Source organism: Acanthopagrus latus, chromosome 20, assembly GCF_904848185.1.
Source record: "Acanthopagrus latus isolate v.2019 chromosome 20, fAcaLat1.1, whole genome shotgun sequence".
Taxonomy (NCBI): domain Eukaryota; kingdom Metazoa; phylum Chordata; class Actinopteri; order Spariformes; family Sparidae; genus Acanthopagrus; species Acanthopagrus latus.
This window is the reverse complement of record NC_051058.1, coordinates 7,588,949-7,613,322: the sequence shown is the minus strand read 5'-3', so window position 1 is coordinate 7,613,322 and position 24,374 is coordinate 7,588,949. Positions and strand designations below refer to the sequence as shown.

The 24,374-nt window shown below is 42.5% G+C and overlaps 1 protein-coding gene across 1 annotated transcript in view; it reads right to left on the bottom strand.

Moving 5' to 3' along the window:
* Positions 1–24,374, bottom strand: part of snx29 (sorting nexin 29) — a 140,419-nt gene that overhangs the window by 98,556 nt on the left and 17,489 nt on the right. Inside the window, exons 12-14 of the mRNA XM_037081641.1 lie at positions 23,148–23,211; positions 22,429–22,557; positions 8,444–8,529 (exon numbers count right to left, since the gene is read on the bottom strand). Of these exons, the coding sequence (XP_036937536.1) occupies positions 8,444–8,529; positions 22,429–22,557; positions 23,148–23,211 (279 nt within the window). The remainder of the gene's footprint in view (positions 1–8,443; positions 8,530–22,428; positions 22,558–23,147; positions 23,212–24,374) is intronic.

Below are 24,374 nucleotides of genomic sequence, written 5' to 3'. Positions count from 1 at the left end.
AGCATTATTGTCGGGACTGCCGCAGGTATCGGACGTACAGCTGCTGTTGTAATTAAAAACCTCCTCCGTTTTAAACAAGCGCACACACACACACTCTCAAACCCTCCCTCTGTTCTTAGTGATGCACACATCGGTCTTTGCAGCTCCACCGTGCATCGCCGCAGCAAAACATGTGTCAAAGTAAAAACAACAGTTGGTGTAACAAGCAGCCGCCGTGTCGTCCCTCTGTCCACGACATCTGCCATCGCCGCAACCCGAAACCGTTTAGCCAAAAGTGAGTCTGTGCTGTGTTAACATCGTCGCGGGCAGTCATGCAGTAAATGAGCGGCTAGCCTGGACTCTGCTAATACAAGCACCAGTTCCTACGCTGGCTGGGAGGCAGGCGAGCAGATGTAATCACTAACGGGATAGAGGTGGGAGGCAGACGGGGAGAAGAGGAGGAGGAGATGTTAAAAAGAGAGATGTTAGAAGTGGTGCATTCTCGCAAACCACACCCAGCCAGACCTCGAGCACCACGTACAGCAGCGGCCTGGAGGCATGCCTGTGTGCATGCATGTGCAAATTCCAAAACACCCCGAGGCGAGAGTGGAGGTGAATCTCCAGGTTGTTCACCCGAGAGTTTTCCCACTCCCTCTCTCTCCTCAGACTCATAGCCGCTCTCTCTTTACCTAATCCAGTCTCAGAGACAGACGCCTCACTCCATTACAAATCTTCAAGAGGATTGAACGAGCACAAATATTAGAACCGTCCTCCCTAAATTGAGTTGCTCTCGAATTTTGCACACAATGCCTCAGTCGCCTGAAAGCTTATAAATCCCTCTGCACCTCTGTAAGCTCTGCTCTGATCCCTTTTGAAGATGATTTGATAGTTGAAACAAGTGAGAGATCTGAGCTTTCACTGACATTCACCTGTTGGGCTATTAGTTTATATTCAAGGGGGCTTTCAAGACAGCAAATGTATTTATTAAGCAATCTGGACTTCAGTACTGAGTCAGTGACTGTTCCACAGGGAAGCTCACAGGTTTGCAGCCACACTGCGCAGCTATAGCCCGATTGATAAAAGAATCAGTGTGGAAAATTAGATATTCAATTCAATTGGACAAGAGGCCGAATGAATTACAGAAACAGACAACTGTGATTGGCTGAACTGAGAAAGGACTGGACAGCTGAAGAAAGATCTATGAGGACGACCACCTGCGACATGCAGGCCAGATATGCCAGTTATCATGTGACCGATGTTCCACACCTTCATGTCAGCTGAGCCATCTCCATGATGACTGATAAAACCAAACAGAGAGGTATTTACGGTGGTCAACTCTGGGACCTTATTTCAGAGAAAATACGTGCAGTAACAGTGTTTCCCACATATATATTTTACTTCACATGATGATCATTTCAAAACAAATTCGAAAGTAGCAGTTTGTCATAAAAATAACAAATACAACATTGTGAAAATGGGTTTACGTGAAGTCTTAACATTTAACACTCACCAAAGCCGATAACAGAAACCGTCGACTTTTTTTGCATATTTTTTCAATGCTGAAGCGACGGCCGCATTGGTTTTGGCGACATATATTATATATTATATATTATATATTATATATTATATATTATATATTATATATTTTTCTGCGATTCAGAGTTTCTGATTACAACATCACAGTCATACAAACAAATATCAGGTCTGTGAATATTTGTCAACTGTTGTGTTACAAACAAGTCTTGAAAACTGTGTACGTGATGCAATCCTACCCTCTAACTGAAGTTAGACAGTGCAGAAACAAGTGATGGGGAGGTGGAGTGGCTGAGACAGAGACACCATTCATCCCTACAACACACTGTACCATCAGAATTATTCTGAAGATGTTATTTTAAAAGGAAAAAGGCGACAAATATCTTATATCTAAATGTACAAATATCTGAAATTCATGGCACAATTAAAACAGGTTCAAAAGGTTATTCATCTCTTGCCATTAACCACTGTACATATCTTTCTGATTTCTTTTTTTCTTTTGGCAGATGAAGGTCAACAAGATTCAACTCACTTCTGGCACTGTTAAGCTGTGGTGATCTTGTCATGCTGTAAAACAAGCTGTTTGAATTCCAATACGCTGCTCCTGGCCAACATTATGTGTGCAAAAAACATCAAAATCACCATATTAAAAACCTCAAAGCTAAATCTTTTAAAATGCAGTTGTGCAACAGGTGAAGGACATGGAAGTTCACAGCTGCCAGGTGTCAGGGTAATGCTCTCTGGCTCCAGTGAAAGAAGGACTATCAGAGCAAGTGACAGATTTTTTCTGGTGAAATCAAACTCAATCAAATGATAATTTAAACTCATTTTTTTTACTGTTGTCTGGAAAGCATGTTTATTTATAGCCTTAATTTGTGACATTTTTTAACAGCTGACAGTGGAGATAACCAAACATAAACACTGCTGTGTCTGTGATATCAAATTCAAGTGAGTCAAACAAATATAAAGATTTGGTTTCCTGAGAGCCAAAAAAGAGGCATCAGATGGGATTCTACGGCCACGCTGGAGTGCTTTCCCTGCTCAGCCGCACTTTTTCCAGATTTATCTCTGAGAAAGGCGGACGTGATGACACCCAGCAGGCTCTGGCATTCAGCGAGATGATTAAAATGTTCATTAACACCGACTCGTCCAGGTGATGAAATCTGTCACACACCCCTGCTGCGGCCACATGGAAATGCCTGCGAGATATGACGCCGTGCATAAATCCACGCAGGCGACAATGGGGAAGGTGACCACCTGGCCCCACCTGTGACAAACAATATGCGATACATCACCTCTCTCGTGCCAGGTAAATAAACAGTGTGCGTTGGATTAATTGTCATATATAAAAACACACACAAACAGACCGCCCTGTGCTGAATAAATGAAAGCCTCTCACACCTCTGAGCTGGTAAACAGGCCCAATCTGTTGGATTAAGAAATGAGAGGCTAAACAATGAGCGTCGCCGCCCGGCTTCTCTTGTTGTGATCGGAGGGCTGTGGCTAAACGTGTGGGCACAATTAATCTCAATTCACATAGAGAGTGAGTCATCATTTGCTCTTTTACAGTCAGCCTACTGGGATGTAAATAACTTTGCAATATAAACCACTTACACACCAGTTACAACAGTTTCATACCCACCTACAGCCGCTAATGCACAGTTTAATTTAGGCTTCACACACACACATTCATACACACCATGTCTCACCTACACTCACTTGAAGGGACGTGGGACTCGGCCACAACAAGACAATTAACGCTAACGCGGTACATGAATGCACATATGCACACTTGCCCTGAAAAAACACATACCTACACACATTTGCTTAATAATGACCCCCTCACGCCAGCGTGACCTGCTTTTCTCACGTTAACCCCCAAACACACCCCGATCATTAGTTAAAAAGTAATGAAAATCCACCTCCATATGAGAGCGCACACACACACACACACACACACACACACACAGATCATATTGTTAGAAAGAAAACAGAAAACAACAAAACTACACACAGTTTTTATTGCCATGCAAACACATTTTCACACCTAAAGTGAGGCTCGTGCATGGAAACAAAACCACAGACACACACACACACACACACACACACACACACAGCAGGATGCCTGACCTCCCCGAGGCCTTACAAGGGCAAAGCGACGTGCACGGCGGGACTATAAACGCAGATCTATGTGTGTAATGAATAAGTTACACACTCCTATTAGGGCAGGCAGCGGTGACAAATGCCTCTCATTCACTCATTAGGCCAGTGGCTGTCGGAGGAAGCAGGAGAGACCAGGGCGCAGCGAGGGAAGCTTATTGGGTTTTAAACGGCCATGTAATCCATTTCCTTATTGGAGATGAATAAGCTGCTGTCCGCGGCAGGTTTATTTATGGGCGAATTAAACACGTACGCAGCAACGGGCAAAAAAGCAGGATGAATCAAAGAGCAGGTCTCATTGGGAAAGCACAGGTGAGAGGGGAAAAACAAGATGGATTATTTACACGTGAAGTATAAATCATAAAAACTCAGGGAAAGATTGGAGGAATAAAAATACAGAACGTACACGGGGCTTTGAAAAACATGCATCTTCAAAGCCACGTACAAAATAAACATTGATGTCTTACGGTCACTCTCTCCCATTTTTAACTGTTTATACAAAGCATTAATGTAATAGGATAATGGGTTGCCAAGATAAAAATGAAAGCAAATAGAACGATCACGCAGCTCTTGGTAGGAAAATGGAAGAGAGGGAATCCCATCTCGCCCGACTCGCTGCCCTCTGACCCCTCATCGATCTCCTCGAGTGTCCTCGGCGTGCCCTGCCAGCACTTGACAGGTTAATAACTCCTGATCTCTATCGCGGTCTTTTTCATATACAGCACAGCACAGCAGGCCAATCTCAGCTGACCACGTGCAGCGATCAGCCGTCCAAGGGGGGGGAGGGGTGAAACCCGTTCCCACAGGTTCGGTGACTCTCCCCCTTTGGGAACCAGTCCACAGGGTAGAGCAGTCAGTCAACCAGCCAGCCATTATACCTCCTCCAGGGAGAATGACACTTCTTGAAACATAATCTCCTGAGAGACAGCAAGCTTCCACCGAGGACCAGCGCAGGTTTTCTGAGGGAGCGAATGTTTTTTTTTTTTGCATCCATCGCCCTTGTGTCCAATCCTGACCCTCTATCACTGACTCTAGATGCACTTTATCTCAAGTCACACTCTCATGGTGTAGGTCACAGTCTCTGTTTAGCATCACTGTAAATGTATAAAGTAGAAAATCAGCAGGCTGCTGTTCCTCAAGAAATGGAAGATGCAACAACAGCTACAACAGCCAGAAGATTACAGCTAGATGCATCGAAAGAAACATGTCGCCTGCAAAATCACTGTTTTCCTAAGGTGCAATGTGCCGAGTGTGCACTTCTCTCTCTGTTGCATTTTTCTAGCGGCTTGTGGATGTGCACAGAAGTTAAAATATTCTTTTTTAAAACTTTTCAGCTTAAGTGGCGGGGTTGCAGCTCTCGTCAAAGTGACACTGTTATAGTTAATCAACAACGGACCCAAACACAAGACACTCAGAGGTAGGCAGGTAAAAGAACAAAAGGAAATAAAAAATAGCATAAACTCAAAGATTTACATGGTTTTCCACAGGTCCATCTGGTACCCGAACACAGAGAGATGCTGAGAAAGACGGGGCAGAATGATGAAACTCGGTGCAAACCCACGGCATCTGGTTGAAAGAATGCAATGTGCGGTGTTTTCACATGACACAAAGTTAAAAGGAGCTACTATTTGAAATACCTTCGGCTTTCGGGGGACTACATTTTTCTTTCGAATGTAGCGATTAAAGTTCAAAAAACTGGTACAAGCGTATTACATCCACGCAAACCTTCCAGGAGCTTTAAGAGTCAGGGGAACTGTGTAAAACTGGGTTACTGTGCGTATGGGTCCCCTGGAGATTTGTCTTCATCTAACTCTGCCTTACAGTAAACATGACTGTCACTGTGACGCTAGCGGTTTGTCTAATGGCTTCTCTTAATGACCTATGCGCATGCGAATGCACAAGGAAACACAGTGAAATGTTCATCTCACTTTCATGTCACACAAATTGGATCTCATGACATCTACTATGGCGACGTAAGCAGATTTTCGGATCGGATTCATGAAACACACATTTGCACGGTGGTGTGAGTCACAATCATATGAAGAACACACAGTAACAGGAACATAACGTTCTCTCATATGCAAGTAAAGAGGGGGAAACCCCTGAAACAAACGCAGGGAGGAATAATTATCGCAGCTTTGAACAGTAGAAAGGAGAGCTGTTGTTTGTGGGATGTCAGCGGGGCTGACAGCGCCTGAGGAGCATTCGAGAGATCGCGTCTGAAACGTAATCATTAGACAGAAGAAGTCTCAAAAAGGCAGCGCGCGGATCACGGGGAAGCACGCTTGACAGCACATGAAGAAGGAACGCTTGTGCAACGACTCATCTTTCTTTTTTTTTTTCCCCCCTCAATTTTTGCTCCCCATAAACTGCTCAAACAACTTCCTCTACACCCCCCCCACCCCCACCCCCCAACACACACACACACACACACACACACACACACCCAGAAGACTGTGGTAGTCAACATCAAAGTATTATGGAACGAGGCACATCATTAGCAGGAGAAGACAGAGGCGAGGGAGGATGAAATCATTTAGACGCCGCTGTGGAGAGGGAATTACTACGCCTGTCGGGATGAGGGGAGCCGGGATTGAGGGAGAGGGGAAGACAAGAGGGATGAAGGAGGGGTGAAGAAGAAAAGGGCGAGGGTGCGAATGAAGCGAGGATGAAGAGTCAACAGGAACGAGAGCGACCGTGAGTGGCGGCAACACAAGAAGTGCAAAAACCAAACGAGAGGAGAGCCAGTCACTCGGGACGAGAGAGGACCATCGAGGCTTGATGACACACCGGATGCAGTCGAGCTGGGTGACGGCTACTTCCTGAGAATCTAAGTGCCTCTTTGTGTGTGAGGGAATCACCGCTCCTCCCTCCAATCATCTCCCATCATCTGCGTCCCTCCACACGGCGCTCTCTGGTGTCAGCGGGCTGAGCAGCCCTGCTTGACAGGCTGAACATGGTAATTGCCAGGAAGCAGAGGGATGAAATGTGAAACCGTTGTGATGTTTTAAACATGACACTGCTGTGGGCCAAAGTTGCACAGGTCTGTGCACGGTTAACAAGTGAGAGTTGTTAGTGCGCCCGACATTATTTGACTGTGTGAATACAGATTAATTTCAATCTTTTTTCCAGAAAAGATATCAGTAATGGGTTTTTTTAGTCAGCGGGTGATCCAGCCTTTGAAGGAAAGCATTGTCTTTTTGGAGATTGCTGGTAAATTTGCATGTTAAAGGGAAAGTCTTATTTCATAAAACTTGGATCTTGTTTTCATGGTTTGGCAGTCATTCCTTTTATTAAGAATAACACTGTGTTCATGGGTTTAATTGCAGGGATCTTGGAACAAAGCAAAAAAAAACACAAGCAGTAAGAAGATCTGACAAGTTTTACACAGAACTAAGTTAACCAAGTTGATTCGGAAGAACAAAGGTGACTGTTTAAATGATTACCTTAACTCTCTTATCACAACGAGGCTGGTTGATATGACCATCACTGTTGGGCAGAATACATCTCCAGCAACAAGTGGTGTAAGGGAATCAAATTTAAATACCACTCATTTCATTATAATTACCAATCCCAGCAATGCCTGTTATTCCCTCACTGTGTCATGGGTTGGCATATTTGTATTTTACTTGAAGGCTGATGGAGGGCCGATATCAGATCAGGTTGGAACTGAAGGGAAATCTCAACCAGTGCTGCTAATCGAGCTTGGATCTAAGGCTGCTCCTGGCTAATGGCAGGTCGCAGGGAAATCAAATAGGCCTACAGAGCGTAGGACGAGGACAGCTGGACTGTGTTTTATATAACTGATGCTTGCTTGGTGCTCACACGCGGTCGAAGTTGATGGTCACAGTGTTAAACTTAATGTTGAACTTTTACTGTGAAGTTGCTGACCAACTTACCACCGTCAGCAACTTTAAAAATGTACTGCATAAACATTTCCAGGATGTATGCCTAAATAACTGTATGTATGTTCTACGCTTGTGCAGCATGACAAGCTTTCATTCTGTCATTCCTCCCTGTGGTCTATCATGACAAGTAAATAATCATTACCCTTGAATACCTGACCTTTCTCACCAAACAGTCATTCACTCTCATGGACACTTGTAAAGAAAATGAAACATCATTAACTTTTTATTAAAAAGTTGTACCTATCTTTTACCTTTCCTTCGTACAAAAACATACACAAAAAAAAAAAAAAAACTCTCCAACACATAAACCCTTCGGGGCATCACAGATAACCATTCTCCCTTCTACCCCCCAAATGCAATTAGCCATTATGTGGACCTCAGTAATCTGCCATGTTCATTTTATTTGCCTTTGATAGAGCAAGGGCTTATCTCGCTGGTCTTTACACAGAGCACTGCCTACGTCCCCCCGGCAACGTGGAAACAAAGTCAAAGTGATCAAATCTACCCAAAAATAAAAATAAAAGGCTCTATCAGTGTCAGAGAGACGGAAGAGCGAGAGGCTCGCTCGCTGCTTGACAGGGCTTCACACCGTAAAAAAGGGGGTTTAGTCATCTGAACCCCTGAGAAATGCATCAGAACCGATCTGGGATGTGAAGGAAACTGATGACCTTATTTTTTCTGTGTGTGCATCAGTGAGCGTTTCTGTTTGAGAGCAAAATAGATGGACTGGGACACAGATATGAAATCTAATTTCAGGTTATAATGATGCTGTGTGTGTGTGTGTGTGTGTGTGTGTGTGTGTGTGTGTGTGTGTGTGTGTGTGTGTGTGTGTGTGTGTGTGTGTGTGTGTGTGTGTTGTTTACCGTCATTGCCCTGGCTCCCCTCTCTCTTCAGCATCTGTACCGCCCCCACATACTTCTTCAACTGGACCTTCAGGACCTCATTTTCCCTGAACAAACAGACACACATGCACAGCTTATAACCACAGAACACTCCGAGTACGGAGGCTGCAACGACAATACATTGCATCCGAGCTTTTCAGAACCCTTTAATGTCAAACCTCTTTGCTGTAATTCCTAACAGACTAGATAAACTTATATGTTTAGACAACGTGATCATCTGCTGGCAGTGGTCGTCACAGTCGAGATGATGCCATTTTCCATCCAACGACTCTGAGAGCTGCACCAAGGCAGTAACAGGAAGTTGTTTATTCTGTTTCATGACAGCGCGCTGTAGAGGGAGACGGTGAGAAACTTGTTGTGACATCTTGTCACCTGAGGAAGGATGAAAATAAAAACATTTGAAATCTAATCCAGGTGGTCAGACTGAGATATATTTACAGTGAGCTGACTCACATTTCAACCCCCCACAGCACAGCCGCAGTCACGTTAGTAACAGGTGGCTCAGAGGCCATCTTTACACCCGATATAAGCATGAATATTTGATGCTTCGACAGTAATCAGTTTTTCTGTGCAATCGGCAGAAATTCGAGCCGGGAATGCACTGAAGATGTGTTGAGGATCAGTTCGTTAAATCCGGTTGTGTAGGTGGAGTGAGACATATGTGGACTTTCAAACTGCCGTCCTACACAAGAGCTGCAAAAACAGATAATACACTTTTGCATGTTAATACAAACAGTAATTAAATCATATGGCACTCAGCTTAGTAGTATTATGGGTGATTCGAGATGACAGGGACTTGCAGAGATGCAGACACACATCTTTTTTTGGACCAGTGTGTAGAGCTGGTTGATTAGTTGATTTACCTCCTGCACAGAGGTTCAAAACACAGACCAAAACAAAAGGTCTCAATATTCCACTCTCAATTCAAATATGAAAGAAACGTATGGGCAAACATCTCCCAGTGACACCATGCATGTTCGTCTGTGAGCAGCCTGGAGAGACAATTACACTCTCAGTCCAAATGTGTCAACACACTGATGGTTGGGGAGCAAGCAGGGCAAGATGTTAATTGTGATTTTCCTGACAATAAAACTCATATGTCATTTCTACCGCTAGAGGTCTCTGTCAAAATAGAGGAGAGAGTCTGGGTGTTTAATTCTCCAGAGGGTCTTTGATAAGTGTTTATGTGCCGTCATGATGACTGCCAACTGGAGCTGCAGTAATGTACCAAACTTCATCAACGTAACATTACAGACAGGGGAGGAGCGAACCGGAGTGAACCACCATTAAACAACCATCGCTGATCAGAATGTATCTGGCATGACTTAGGCACAAATAAACACGGACAACCTCACGTTAATATTTCATTCAAGTTACGTTTAGTTGCATTCCCAGACTTCCTTACTCACTCTCTTGGAAGCTACAGCACAATCAAATTCCCTGTTGCCTTGCGAAAAGTTTGTTGCATTGTCGTGGGAAAACATAAGTACATAACAAAATACTCAAGAAAATATACTAACAAAGATCAAGTCTTTTTTTTTTATGCAGAATTTTTACATGTATATTTCAAGAATTAGGCCTAATGCAGATCAGGGATGTGGCTGACATGACTGTCCACATTCTCTTGGGTCATGGCTGTTCTTCCTTGTTTGAGCAAGAGCCCTTAATCCATATTTAGAAGAATCTTAGTGTAACAACTTATGATCATATTTCAGACAACGGTGCGTGACTGACTTTGTAGCAACAGTTTGTGGAAGGTTCCAGTTCAAACGAAGGAAGTTCCATGCAGAAATGGTTTCCGAGGCATCTTGTTGGCTGGCTGAGCGGATAAGATCTATACTGTACAAAACAACCCTGGTTTGATTTCCCCTGAGAACCTCCCATATAGCTGGCTGTTATTCATGTTTTATAGGCCAACATCAGCGCTCAACCTCAGTCATGCTCCTGTGGAATAATGGGAGCAAATTCCTAATTATTGTGGAAATCCATCCCAGAGGACAGGAAACTGTTATAGCTACGGATGGATGCTCCTTGTTATGGAATGAGATGTTAAGCAACTGCATATACATTTTTATCCTATTATATTCAAAATTTGTCCTTTATATGTTCGGTGTGTAGCATGAAGGAGGTGTCACTTTCATTTCGTTGTGAAACCCTGTGTTGCCAAGGGACAAATTACTTGTAAACCTTGATATATTGTAGTTGTAATGTTTAGGGGATTTCTGTCACTAGTGTTTCATTAGAGCAAATATTGACAAAAGGGAATCAGATCATAAATTGTACACATGTGCTTTGTCTTCCATTTATCGAGTTAATTACAGTTGTTAAATATCACAGAAACTTAGTAGAAATAAACAATATATTCATAGCAGGAGAAAAAAAAAGGAAGGAACATCTGTTCAGTAAAAAAGTTTAGCAACGCCAACCCTCCAAGACATAAATAAAATGTATCTACTTCAAAATTCTCATATGAAGAGCTGCAACGATGAAATCCTCTTCTACATTAAAAGAGGAAGCAGTGTGTGTTCTGACCTGCTTTTAGCAAGCGAGATGAAAACTGAATTTAAGTGTTCAGTGTCCCAGAGACGCATGTTAAAAGCTCTTGTACATGTGAACCGGCCACACGAGATTAAGACTCGGTCTGGATGGAAGATGCAGTTAAGTGACAGGTGTGAATGGGATGAGAGTCGCGGCCCAGTTAGGCTACAGCCCTACATAAGTAATGCTCAGAGGAGTGTTGGTTTGTGTATGTTTGAGCTCAACTGCAGATGAGGTCGCAGACACAAAGACACAGTGATAAAGAAGTGAGAGACAGAGGCGGTCTCCTTACAAGCCGTAGCTGGGTGAACATCATCGACTTTGGGGAGGAAATCAATCAGAGTTGGAGTGTGGCTTTATGCCCTCGGTGCTTAAATTTAACAGCCTTTGTCTTGCTCCGCCGCCGTCCCCCCCACCCCTCATTCTCCACGAGTGATTTTTGGTGCCCTGCTTATCAGCCCTCATTCCCCACCAACAAAAGAGGCGCCTGCCGGGAGACCTCCTGAATCCACATGACGAGCTCTCCGTGGAGCCGTCCACATCGTTATCAGAACCACCCGCAGCCCAGACGCTGTTCCAGACTGATTAAATTATCGCTGATACACGTCGCTTGAGCTAAGTGTGTGTTTGTGTATAGCTACTGGGAGATACGAAGACATTCAGACGCATCTCATTTTACTGAGAATGAGTCTTTCGTCTGTTGTTATACTAGCAGGCTGATTACAGGGTTTGACAAAAATGTGACTGAACTGGCAGTGATGCTTAAAAGTCAGGTAAAAAATTTACTTTCATCAAATCAAGAGCTTAATACCATGATTAGCTCAGCTTTTGTTGTCCTGTGTGTTCCTTTAAGTCTCACACAGTGCCAATTAAAAAGGTGACACAGTACACACACTTACATGTGTCCACTTTGTACTTACACTTCAGATGTTTGTTGACCTTTTAAAGACGTTGTTAAAGCTGCAATAATCAATATATTTACACACCGATCTAATGACTGTGTAACCTGAAGGTGTGTAACCTGAGCTCTTGCAGAGAGCTATCACCTGTTACTAGAGGTGTCAAGATTTTCGATTCGAAAATCGAAATTCGGTTGATGTTTTGAACCATAAAACATTTCTACCCACCAAATAAAATACATAGCAGTCCATTTGGGTGGAAAGCCGTCCAATCACCATTGCCACCACAAAACAGTGACAGATAAAGTTAACAAGAGGCTGGTGAACATGAAGCATTTAACGGCTAAAGAGCTGGACATTTCCACTAGGATTGGTGGAGACCAAAAGCAGAGCAAAAAGAAGACAAAATTTCGGACTCATATTCACCAGGCGCCCAGCAACACAACGGCGAATTGATGCAAACGTTGCTTTACATTTGCTGGAAGTATAAATGCTCTTTGCCAACTTGCTGTAGCAGCTTGTAATGAGTTATTTCAGTGTGTTAACCGCCTTTTCTTCTGCCACCAGAGTGGAAGGGTTTTTTTGGGGTTTTTTTTGTGTTGGTTTGTTTGTTTTACATTATAGGGTTGTGGAATTGCTTCTCTTAAGTTTCAAATTAAGGGACATTTCTAATAGGCTACCAAATAGCACAACACAGGGTGATCATATCAGTTGGTTTCGCGGCTTTTCTGGAGACTTAGATAATGCCTGACAAGCTGTATGGTGCTTTACTGTTTTATTACTGTTTTCATCAGCTTCATTTGTTTAGGAGAATGCTGCAATAATGCTGTTTTGCTGTGAGGCTCCAGAAATGTTTTATGGACTACAAAACTTGACACAATATTCCATCAGCATATGGGTGAGTAGATAATGACTGAATTTCATTTTCGGGTGAACTGTTCCACTTTAACCTGGAGGTCACCGTTTCATTTCACCTCCAGTGTGCTGGCATTCAACGGGTGCTGTGAACTGAGTGAAAAACTCTGCCGCCAGCGCCGTCGAAAGCTGAAATCTACTGTCCTTTCAAACCAGCTCCATTGGTCTGGTTTTTTTTTCAGTGCCTGCATCCATTCATTTTAACACTCTTGATGGCACACCACAATTTAGGAGGCTGTCAATAGAAAATAATTTCCAAAAAGCTCTTTCAGTTATTGAAGAACATGCTCAGTCTTCTTTGTGCAGAGAATCATTTATTCACAGCAGATTGTCTCTGCTGTGAATAAATGATTCTCCAAACAAAGTTGTGCCTGTGCATGAGATGGAATTTCTTTTCAGGTTACAACAGGCTGATAGTGAACACATTTTGTTGAATTATTGATCAGTCTGTCATACAATAGAAGTGTTTTCTGCTGATGTAATGTGCTTGCTTTTTGCATCATTCAAGACAGAAAACACTGCTCGATACGAAATAGCAAAATCAGTGTTTAAACAGGAAAGCTGTCGCCTTGTGAAATAAATGGAATCAACTTCAGCCTTGTTAGCCAATAAAAGACTAATGCATAATCAAGCGTATCCGCCGAGCTTATTCTTAAAAATGTCAATCTGATCCAATTGCAGATTTATTCAAATGTTCATAATTCGACTTTTGGTCATTAGATACACTTTTCATCTGGACTTTCTATCAATAAAGTAGGTAATTTACATCGGAATAGCCAGTGGTTGAATAAGATGTATGGCTCCTGGCACTTAGAAATATGCATGTTCCCAGTGTGCCAACCCAGGATGTAGATGTACGGACACAATAACCAGAAGGAAAAATGATCTACATTACTAACTCAGATGATGGAGTCAAACGCTCTTGAACAAAACAAACTCCTGACCCAGGTATAGATCATCACATATGTTACGACCTGCATCTACAATTCAAGCAGTCTTGAGGGAAATTGGCAGGGAAATATGAGGGAACATCCGCTTCAGCAAGGTGCATTTTCAAATCCAATTTCAGAGCAGACTGATAAAACACGACCTGGAGGTGTAAAATACACCCTCTGTGTCCTGTCTGTATTATAGCTGCTTCCCTCAGGTCGTACAGCAGTTCAGGCCGCAACATGAAACATCAAATGCAGAATGTCTTGTTTTTCCCCATGTGCTATACACTTGCTCATTATTGACAAGATAATTCTCCACCACACTTTGTAAACTCACACCATGAACTGACAAGACCTTATAATGGCTCTGGGGGAGAGGCCAGGGGATCACAAAGTCATTAAATACATTTGACCATGAATGTCTGTTTAAAAAATAAAAAAAATGTTAATGTTTTTTCCAATCCGTAGTTGAGATATTTCCCAGTTCACAGTGAAAATCTTTGACTAGCTGGTGTTGCTACAGCAAAACTCAGTGGATCTCCAAAGTCATGGGGAATCATGCTCTGGCCACTATTAATATCTGCACCAAATGTCACTGCAATCCATCCGTTTCTTGGCTGTCCGCACTGTTATTGCAAGTGATCAGATCGCATTTTCGTGCCCAGACATCACCAACCTATCTGGCTTGGTTGCTGTAACAACGTGGGCGTCAGTCACTTTGTGCGCTGGTGATGTGACTTTCCAACAGAGAAAAGGAGATCCAGCATCTCACTCTCAAAACAATCTGCAAAGTCACTGAGAGACAAAAACATTTCAGCGTGACGGTCCACAGTCTTTCCCAGACTACCGCCCTGCTAGTGGCAAGATGGAGTCTACTCAGCCGCTCTAATGAACTTCCATCTCTCTGGATTTGAACTGGCGCTTCACAGATAAAGAAAGATTATTTGATTGACTGATTTGGTGTACTCAATGTGTTCTGCGTGAAAGGTGACATCAAGAAACTTTTAACCCCCCTTCGACAAAAATGAACCAAGTGCTGGTTCTTGGCTGGTGCTAGTGCTGCTTCGTAGTTGGTTCAGTGGGTGAACCCTCTAAGACCCGGTCTGCTGTTCAACTGGCAAACACAGAGTCACATAATCACGTCCATATAAATGCTAAAGATTTCCCAGCAATGATATGGTGGGCTACGGTGACTCTGGCATCAGCCATGAGCAACACTTGCAAAAAGTGTTGCTCCTGACTTTGCATGCCTCCAGCTGCATCCAATCGTGTCTGGTCTTCTGACCACTGTTGCATCAGTTTGGCATCTATAGCAAAACTCTTTTTTTTTTTTATCCTCCCGTGGATAAGTAAGAACACATGCTACACTAATTCTGGTTTTTCAAAACAGCAGTCACAGGATTTTAGTTGATCCTTGGACACAATAACCCTGCACCCAGCCCCTGACGTGAGCAGTTCTTTGTTCTACATCAGCACAGAGTTGGTGCCACCAGTTTTCCTGGCCAAGAGCAGGTTCTTTAGCCATCAAAACCCAAGAAGTGGTTAGAGAATAGGCATCGACTCTGAACTGGTGCTCCAAACACCTTGGTTGAAAAGGGGTTTTTGAAATCCGGTGAGCATCCAGACTGACGTGCATCTTTAGAAAACTGAATTGAATCACTTTTTAAACCAACATCTGACTTGCAAGTATCCCTTTCAAAGTATTTTTTTGCTGTCACGACCTCCTATAATCAATCTGGATACAATTTGTATATGCTGAGAAACGGATTTAGTCTGGCAGTCTAAATAAAGCCCAGCAGACTCGGTGCAAGCATTGCTAAGACATAAATGTGTGGAGATAAAGTGTTTTCTTTTATAATCGTCTTGTGGCCACATCTCATCTTTATGTGCACAATGCAAGTGGCTGATTTAAAGACTCAGCAGCAACACAGAATAACATCACTGATAATATTCCCTGCCATGTGTCCTGATAAATTCAGCTCTATATTTCTAAGCCAGTCAGCAAACTACCTTGCAAACATAGTAATCATTGCATGCTATTAAATACCCGCTTGGGCGGCAATCCTAGATTTCTGTGTTGCCTTCACTTCCTGAACACCTCTGGCGAGTCCATCACTACAAACTCAGTTTAGTGGCCAACCATTATTGAGACCCACAGGACAGAATTTGAATGACGGATACCAAACACAACTAAACCAAAAAGCCCTCTGGGACGGACAACAATGTCAAATTCCCTCAACCCCAAAACTGTAGCACGAAACTGCAGCTTTGGCTCTCCCCGTCGATGCTCTCAAATTGAGAGCGATCCATTAAGTTGTTTGATGTTCTGCTTGGAGTGAACGTTAGGTCGCTGGAAATGTGGCGAGAGAAACTCATCTGAAACTCTAAGTGTCTTCTCTGCCTTCGGGGGCAGCAAAGTTTTAAATGAGTGTGTCGAAAGTGAAGTCCTCGCTCGGCATCTCTGTTGCGAAAAAACTGCATCCTTTGTCCGGCTGATATGGGCCAGCCTCGAGCGGATTTCTCATTAAGGGCAATAGTCTGACCCAGAAATGCCGTTAGTGTTAATGTGTGCTCAGAGGATAAGCATAGTAAGTACGCCGGTTGAAAAAAAATGTAAAACTCTTCTCATGTTCTTTCAGATGAGAGACGAGCGCGAAAGACAAACGATGTTGCTGCGTGCAAGAAATGTGCTTGTTTTAGTGTGCAAAATTAAGAAAGTCTTCAAAAAATAACTGTACTCCGTGCAGATGAAGTTAAAACAGTGTGCCTCTGACAGATAAAGACGCTGTAAATATGTTGTGAGAAAGAGTGACAGCTATAAGGTTTTTGTGTCGCAAATACTAAAAGAAATTATTAGAAGGAGAGGGAGGATGTAGGTTCTTATCTTCTCTTGAAGAACGAGCGAAAAAGTATCTCAAGAGGGAGGCTTAAACTTAAACTACACACAGTAATTACTTAACTTGAGTCGCTGCCCTGGGGTGATTTCCCTTCTCTTTCATATAATCCCCCCTCCCTTTCCTTTATTATCCCGGTATTCAGTCGTCGTCTTAATGTGCAGTAAACAGCTAAATTGGCTGTTCTTCAGGTACGATCTGGTTTTGTTTGGAAGTAGTAAATGAGAGGTACAGAGACGCCTTCAGAGACAGACAGCTCAGTCACTGGGTAATGCTCCTGAGTGCAATTTACTGCACATCCTCTATAAAAAAAAAAAAAAAAACTTCAAGCATACACATTGTGTCACACTTCCAAAGGCTCAAAGCCCAGAGCTGTATAAACACACACATACACATATATATCCACACTCGGGCGCAACAAGGCTATGGGGGTGCAGGGCTGGGTTGTTAAAACTTCGGTGTTGGAGGAAAAAAGCCCCCCCCCCCCCGGATAGAGTGACATAATTGACTTCCCAAAGAGAGAAGAGAGCGAGCCTAAACACTCCCAACAAGTAAACTAGACAAACTTCACAGCCGCTCTCTCTGCCACTGCTTAGATCAGCCGTACCAGACAGCCTGGAGAAAAGATGGCAGCTCTGCCAGCTAAGAAAAAGGCATCTGCTCCCATTTATTTTGTGTGTGCGTGTACGTGTGTGTGTGCGTATGTGTCCGCCTGTCCAACCGCCCCCTCTCCCAGTGACGAGGTACCACTTCCTGGCCCGAACCCACTCAGCTGGCCGCCTTCCCATCTTTCTGCTGTGAGAGGGCCTGCTTACCGCTCTGCCAGCTGACGTCTAAAAAGGGGGACAAGAAATAGTTGTGGGGAAAGAGAGTCTGCGTGTGTGTGTGTGTCTGCGTGTGTGTGTCTGCGTGCGTGTGCACGTTCTGTCCTTGAGGGAACAAGTTTGAGGGTTAGACATTCAGAGCAAGACATTTGGGTTTTGGTTATCTATTTTTAATGCAACATTTTTTTAATGACTCCATGTCTGTCATCATTAGCAGGGACTGTAACTAAATTAAAGGCACAGTGAAAATATTGAAATGTGAAGGCGGATATATGGGAGTTTGGTTATCACAAAATAAAATAAATTTGAACCTAAATGTAGGATAATCTTACCTATACTGGTGTGGTATTGCCATCAACTGTCCATTGGTGAGCAACCATCTGAATTAGAAAAGCTCACTCATAAATGAATTGTTCATTAGTGCTACAAGTGGACAACAATTGCAAAGGGTGCCTTTTTGTTATATGTTACTAATTTACATTCTATTGGTGGTCTACATAATATCAAACAAAATACAAACTTATTTCAACAAAATAAATCTGATCAAACTATGCCGTTACTTGTCTCAATTCATGACATCATTAACTAGATATTACTAGTACTTACATATCACTAGTATTTCTTGTTGAAATGATTTTAAGTTCAAACAAACAAGCAGACGGTCATCAGTGGGCGTCTAAACTCAGAAAGGGATTGATTTTAACAATCCAATGGCGACAACCATCCAGATAATAAGGTGCTAACCGCTTGTCTGAAAAATATTTTATAGGAAAACTCACCACTGCTGGCATTTTTTAACTTCATTCAGTCTGAAAAAATACTGATTTTTCAATACATATCAGTTCAAATACTTGAAGCAGTTCCAAAGCTATGTCCATACACAGGTACCGGTCGCTCTTTCTCACTCACTCTTCTCTGCAACAACGAGTTCACACACACACACACACACACACACCAGAGTTTCCGTGAGTCTATTGCAAGACCAGTGGAATGCCGTGCCGAAGCATTGAGGAATTTCTAAATGTAGGGGTTTTTTAAAAAAAAAAAAAAAAACTAAAATGTAAGTAGCAGACTCCTTCGGGGACTAAGTCTGAGCAGAGGTTGTGTGTGTGATGTTAGTGAGCGAGCAGTTGAGAGGGAGGGAAAGAAGAAGACAGTGGGTGTACGTTGAGTATAAGCTTTACAGTAATGTTATATCTATGAATGCAGCGGTGCAGTGTGTGTACAGTCCAGGCTGTTTGTTGGTGAACAAATACAGTTTTCTCTCCTGATCTCAGTGTTGCATCAGCAGAGTAACTGACCACCAAATGTGTTTTCTTGCTTATCATCACAGTCATGCTACCAGTGATTGGCATGTGATCTTTGATTTGCAACCAATGAAAAGTCTGGTAACAAGAAATCAATTAAACGGTTTACTACAAACACATTCAGGATTTTAAGTGATTAACAGTCGGTGAAGTTCCTCTGCGGACCATGTAAGGCAATGTGTGCATGCAAACATGCATGAGGATTGTTACATGTGCGCTCCCGTTTCTACGTGGGTTGCGATGTGTCAATGTGTGGGTAAGGGTCTTACATTCTCATGTTATTTTTGGATGGGTGTGTGAGTATGGGCCCCGGCTGCGCATCTGAGTTTTATCTGTGAGTAACTCAGCAAGTGAGCAGCGGCTCATTTTAGCCCACTCCCCTCTGCCGGAGTCTACGTCAGCTGAAATCTATCTATGGCGGCTCGCTCATCCTCTGCCACCCCCGTACAAACCCGGGCTCGAGACAAAAAAAACACACATACGCTTCCTTTGGGTATGGGTGATGCTCCTACTATAAAAGTACAAAAACTAGGGACGGCACTAAAATAAGCAAGTGACTGGCAGCCTCTTCCTCAAACAGCAGGACCATCTGGTTTGAAAATAAACATTTAACCTGAAAATACTCTGGTCTGGAGTGTGAAGTGGTTTCTATCAAAGTTAGTCGCGATGAAACAACCTGTCTACAATAAGGTTTCAATTAACTCAACAGCAGTTAAGCCCTCCAGCTTGTTGCTGGTCAGTGAGCAAGCCAACTGCCCTCCACAAGATGTTAGTGTTCGGTGTCAGATTTTATGTAAGCCTTACTGACTCCCAATTCACCCATGAATTCCAAAGAATTGCGGGATACATAGCAACCGTTGCCAGTAGCCTCTTTCACTGAATGATGCTGACAGCTTCCAGCCCTCATTCATTGGCTAGCTGCTCCTTCAGTGGTATTTATAGCCGCTATTGATCGAGACAGATTTGGCCGAGAAGGAAAAGCAGCACTTGAGATTTAGCGGCGGACTATAGAATCGGCTTTGTGTGTCTCGAGTGTGTGCGCGCTGTTGGCTGTGTGGAAAAAGCACACTGTAGATCGCAGTCACCTGCAGGGAGAGTGAGGCAATATGAGGCCGTTACTTGTTTCTTGTACAGTGTGTCTCCATACCTCTCTTGCCATTTAAAGTCCATTAAATTGTTCCATGTGAACATGAAAATCATCACATATTAAAAAGCCCCGGCAGCCACCACACTGTCCTCACAACAGTCCCCACACACTTAACTCCAGTCACTCAATCAGTCCTAGCTGGTGGCTTGACTTGCTGTAGGAGGCGACGACGTGAACACAGACTTGCCGGGGTTTTCTGTTTAGACTGCTGAAGGATGACTAATCCTCTATTTAAAGGGCTCAGGGCTCGACTAAAGACTTCTGGCATATGGGCAATCAATTGTAGATGCAGAGGTGAGGCAATTCATTTTCAAGAAAACAGTAGGTGCTCACTTATCGGGACTAAAGTGCGTGTTTGTATGACTACAAAGAGTGCGAGAGGGGAAAAGTTCTCTATGTTGTTCTTACATTTTTGCCACTGAACACTTTTGACACTTTTGAGCCAACTGAACCGGATGTGGAGACTTAAAAGTAGATGCGGACCCTAATATTCCACAAATAATAAAAATTATAGCCTAATTGAAGTACAAATGCCTCATGTAAGCGGCTCAATCAGAAGAGACTGAGCTGATCTGAAGGAATTTTCAATCAGATGACACAATGTGGCTCATCTTGACAACTGAACTGACAAGCAGACGAATGACTGAATGAATTGAATTTTCCAAGTAAAGCTGAAATAAAGTATATTCTTCTTTGTCTTCTGTTTTATTTCCTGCACTTCACAGAGGGCAGAGCCACCTTGTGCATTTCAATAAAGTTCTATTCTGATTTAAAGCTTTGGGGCAGGTAAACGTTCATCTTATCACATGTTATCGTAGCTTTGTTTAGCTTCCAAATAAACAGAGAAACTTTAATCCTGGCCATGAACATCCTCAGGTAAAACTTTTTTTAGTTTGACTTTGCAGCTATAAATGACAAACAGACGGAGAGAAACTTGCTCATCTTTGAAAATCCCGACATTCTGACATTCAATGACGACTCAACCGAGCCATCGTTATCAATCACACCTGTGTACTTCCTGCCACATCGAGTCAAAAAAGCCTTATCTGAGACGGGTCTATTCAAATGGCTTGGATGGCCAAGCAATTAAATCCACATTATGTAAAAAATGTTCTGCCCAAAAGCTCCAAACAGCCATTATAAAATCTGCAGGGGGTTGATAGGTTAATGGTCAGTAACAATGACACAATCATTACAGTGTCAAAGTGATTCAGATGCTGGCCTTTCCTTAAACATTTTTTCTGTAACATTTCTCCCATCAGCAATGAAAAGAAAAACTGAGCAGAAGAAAGAAGAAGAAAGAAGAAGAAGAAGAAGAAGAAAGCAGTGTTACAGGACATAAGATATACTGACTCTCGACTAGATGCTTCCGCTTGATTTTTTTTGCCCTCAAAGCAGACACTTCTCCCATAATGACATTTTAAAATGTCTCAAGTTGTTTGAGAGCAACCTGCAAACATGTTCGACATAACTTTTAACATTGTAATTTCTTGGCTGCGGAGACAGAGTGACAAAAGACAGCACAACACAGAACTCCATCTGAAAACATCCCACCAGCTTCTACAGGTGGAAATAGAAAAGTTTGTTCAGAGTTTGAAGGACACAGGAGATATCTTCACCCATCACAAGCGGATCAATGTTTTTGTGCAGGACTTGTGAGATGAGTTTTGTTTGTCTCTTGATTTGTTATTTCAAGGGCAGTATGTTCAAACATTTTCAATTTAATGTTTTTTTCATTATTGATCAATCTCGCAGATGATCTTCTAAAAAAAATACATCAATTAACCGCTTGGTTTATAAAATATCAACAACAAAATTAAAATGTGATAACTGCCTGTTGTAATTTCCCAGAGCCCAAGGTGAAATCCTCAAATCATTCAAATGAAAATAAATTTTAAAAAACAGACAAAAACACATTGTTACTTATTAGAAATGTCAAACAAAGAAAAGTCCCGACAATTGGGATGCTGGAAACAATACACTCTGAGGATAATTCCTTGATAAAGATTTAAAAGATGACCAAAATAAGCTGCATGAAATTTGAAAAATTGCCTCCAGTGATGTCACTCAGTGGCTGAGTTGCATTGTGGGTTATGTATGCGAAGAAAGAGTGGAATAAAAAAGGTGATACCTCTACTTCTGCTGTTTTCAAACTGTCCATAATGTGTCCAACAGTGTTATAGGAGTGCAATGCATGACCAGTGGACAACTTTTTTAAAATCTAGCACCTATATTACCCACAATGCAGTCGTCACTGAGTGACATCATACATGCAGCTTCCTCTGGAGCCACTAAAGGCTTTATACTACTTTACTTTTTTCACATATGCAGTAATGCTCCCAGACACCTGCAAACACACCTCACTGTGTAAACCTGGTGGAGTTACCCTTTCAGAACTAGCTTGGCGAGGGCAGCTTTAATCTTTTCTATACTGCGAGCAGAAATGACAGTGCTAATGTTCGCTCCACAGACACCCCAGCTGTGTCTCACCTGGCCAGTGCCTGGACCTTGGCTGTGTGTCTCTCCTCCAGCTCTGCCAGCTTCCTCTTCAGCAGCTCAGTTTCCTGCCTCAGGCCTGCTGAGTGCTCCATCTCTCCATCCAGCAGGCTGCGAAGAGACCTGTCGAACATGTCAAGCAGATCACGTGTTTGTATACAAAATACTTCCGAATCCTCTATTCCATTTTCACAAACAGCAGAATTGATAAACATTAGTAAGTTTCCATAATTGCAGTAATAACCATCTGCCTGAATCACATTCAGCTCAAAAAATAAAATATTTCTGATTCATCACAAAGGTGTGGAAACATTATATTATTTTTTGGCCATTACAAGAGCATTTTATTGTGCGATGCTCCATGATCCTTTTATGCAGCTGTTAAATAAGTGTAAATCACAGTCTCAGGTGGCTTATTGCTAAAAACAAAACACAACAAAACAGTTTCCTGCCCCCAAGTCAGCACAAAAACACATCTCATCCCAGGATACAAAGAAAACAAGCTGACACAATTTATACAGAAAGGTCATTCAATATCTTCTTCCAGAGTGAGTGTGTGTGTGTGTGTGTGTGTGTGTGTGTGTGTGTGTGTGTGTGTGTGTGTGTGTGTGTGTGTGTGTGTGTGTGTGTGTGTGTGTGTGTGTGTGTGTGTGTGTGTGTTTGTTTGCAGGTTTTTGCGAGCAGCAGATAAGGAGAATATCTCCCACACGTACGTGTTTTGTTCCTCCAGCTCGTCCTTCCTGTTCATCATGGCTACAATGGCCTGACGAAGCTCCACTGCAGAAGAGAGAGACCAAAGTGAGATTTCTGCACTAAAACTACTTCAAAAGGATGAAATACACACAGACACTACACACAGCAATATACATAAACTAATAACCGACAGTTTTCAAATGCAGAAATAACAGAATCCCACTTTCACGCCATGCTTGCAGGATTAATGCAGCACTTTTGTTCCATCCTTAAGATGAACTGCTTTGATTAAATCAGACTCACTTTTTTTTCTGCTGACAGATGTTATATAGAATGATATCCATCTGACTCACAGAGAGGAGTTTTATTGCCAGAGTAAAACATACTTTTGTGCAAGCTACTATAAACCTCTGGAGAAAGAAACTAATCCAAGATTAATGCAGGGGGAGGAAAACACTGGCTACCTTATACATTAAACTATTTATCAAGAAAATATGAGACCAAACTCTGCCTCCCAGTAATGTATTATCATGTAAGACAGCCAAATACACACCTACTGAACGTAAACAACGACAAAATTACTCTTGAAAATAAAGGTGCCGTTTGCAGAAGGCCTTTGCATCAAAAAACATCAAAACAACTGTCAGCAAGACAAGAAACCCATCATCTTTTTGGCTCATACATCAACACATACATTCAGCAGCCATTTCTATTGTAGTGGAATGTAATGGACCTGCAGCAAAATGGAATATTAAACAAGATCTCAAAATTGTTAATGCCACAAAGCTGTCATCTAACAACAGTTTCCAGAGTAATTGTTTTGATATTTCTTCAGTGCTGTCATAATTACAGAGCTCTGATTATACAGGCAGCTGATTTGAAATTGCTGGTAGGTCCACAAAAGACAAGTCTCCAAGGATGCTTGTACATTCACCGAGCGATTTAGTCATATGTGTAGAATTAACGTCTGTGTATGATCATTATTATTATGTTTTTTTCCCCACTGAAAAGAATAGTATTATCACTTTGTTCTCAAGGTTTGTAGAGAATTATCTGCTTTATCCCAGATTAAACTTTAACTGTATGAATGCAACATATCCTGAGGGGGGCATGAGTGTGGCAGTGTGACTCATAGTTGTTTAGACATTTCACTATATGACCTCATGGTGGCACCAAGCGGTTTAAGTCAAGGGATCTCCAGTCATGACTGTACAAATTTGTACTGTATTTGTCTGTATAAATATGTT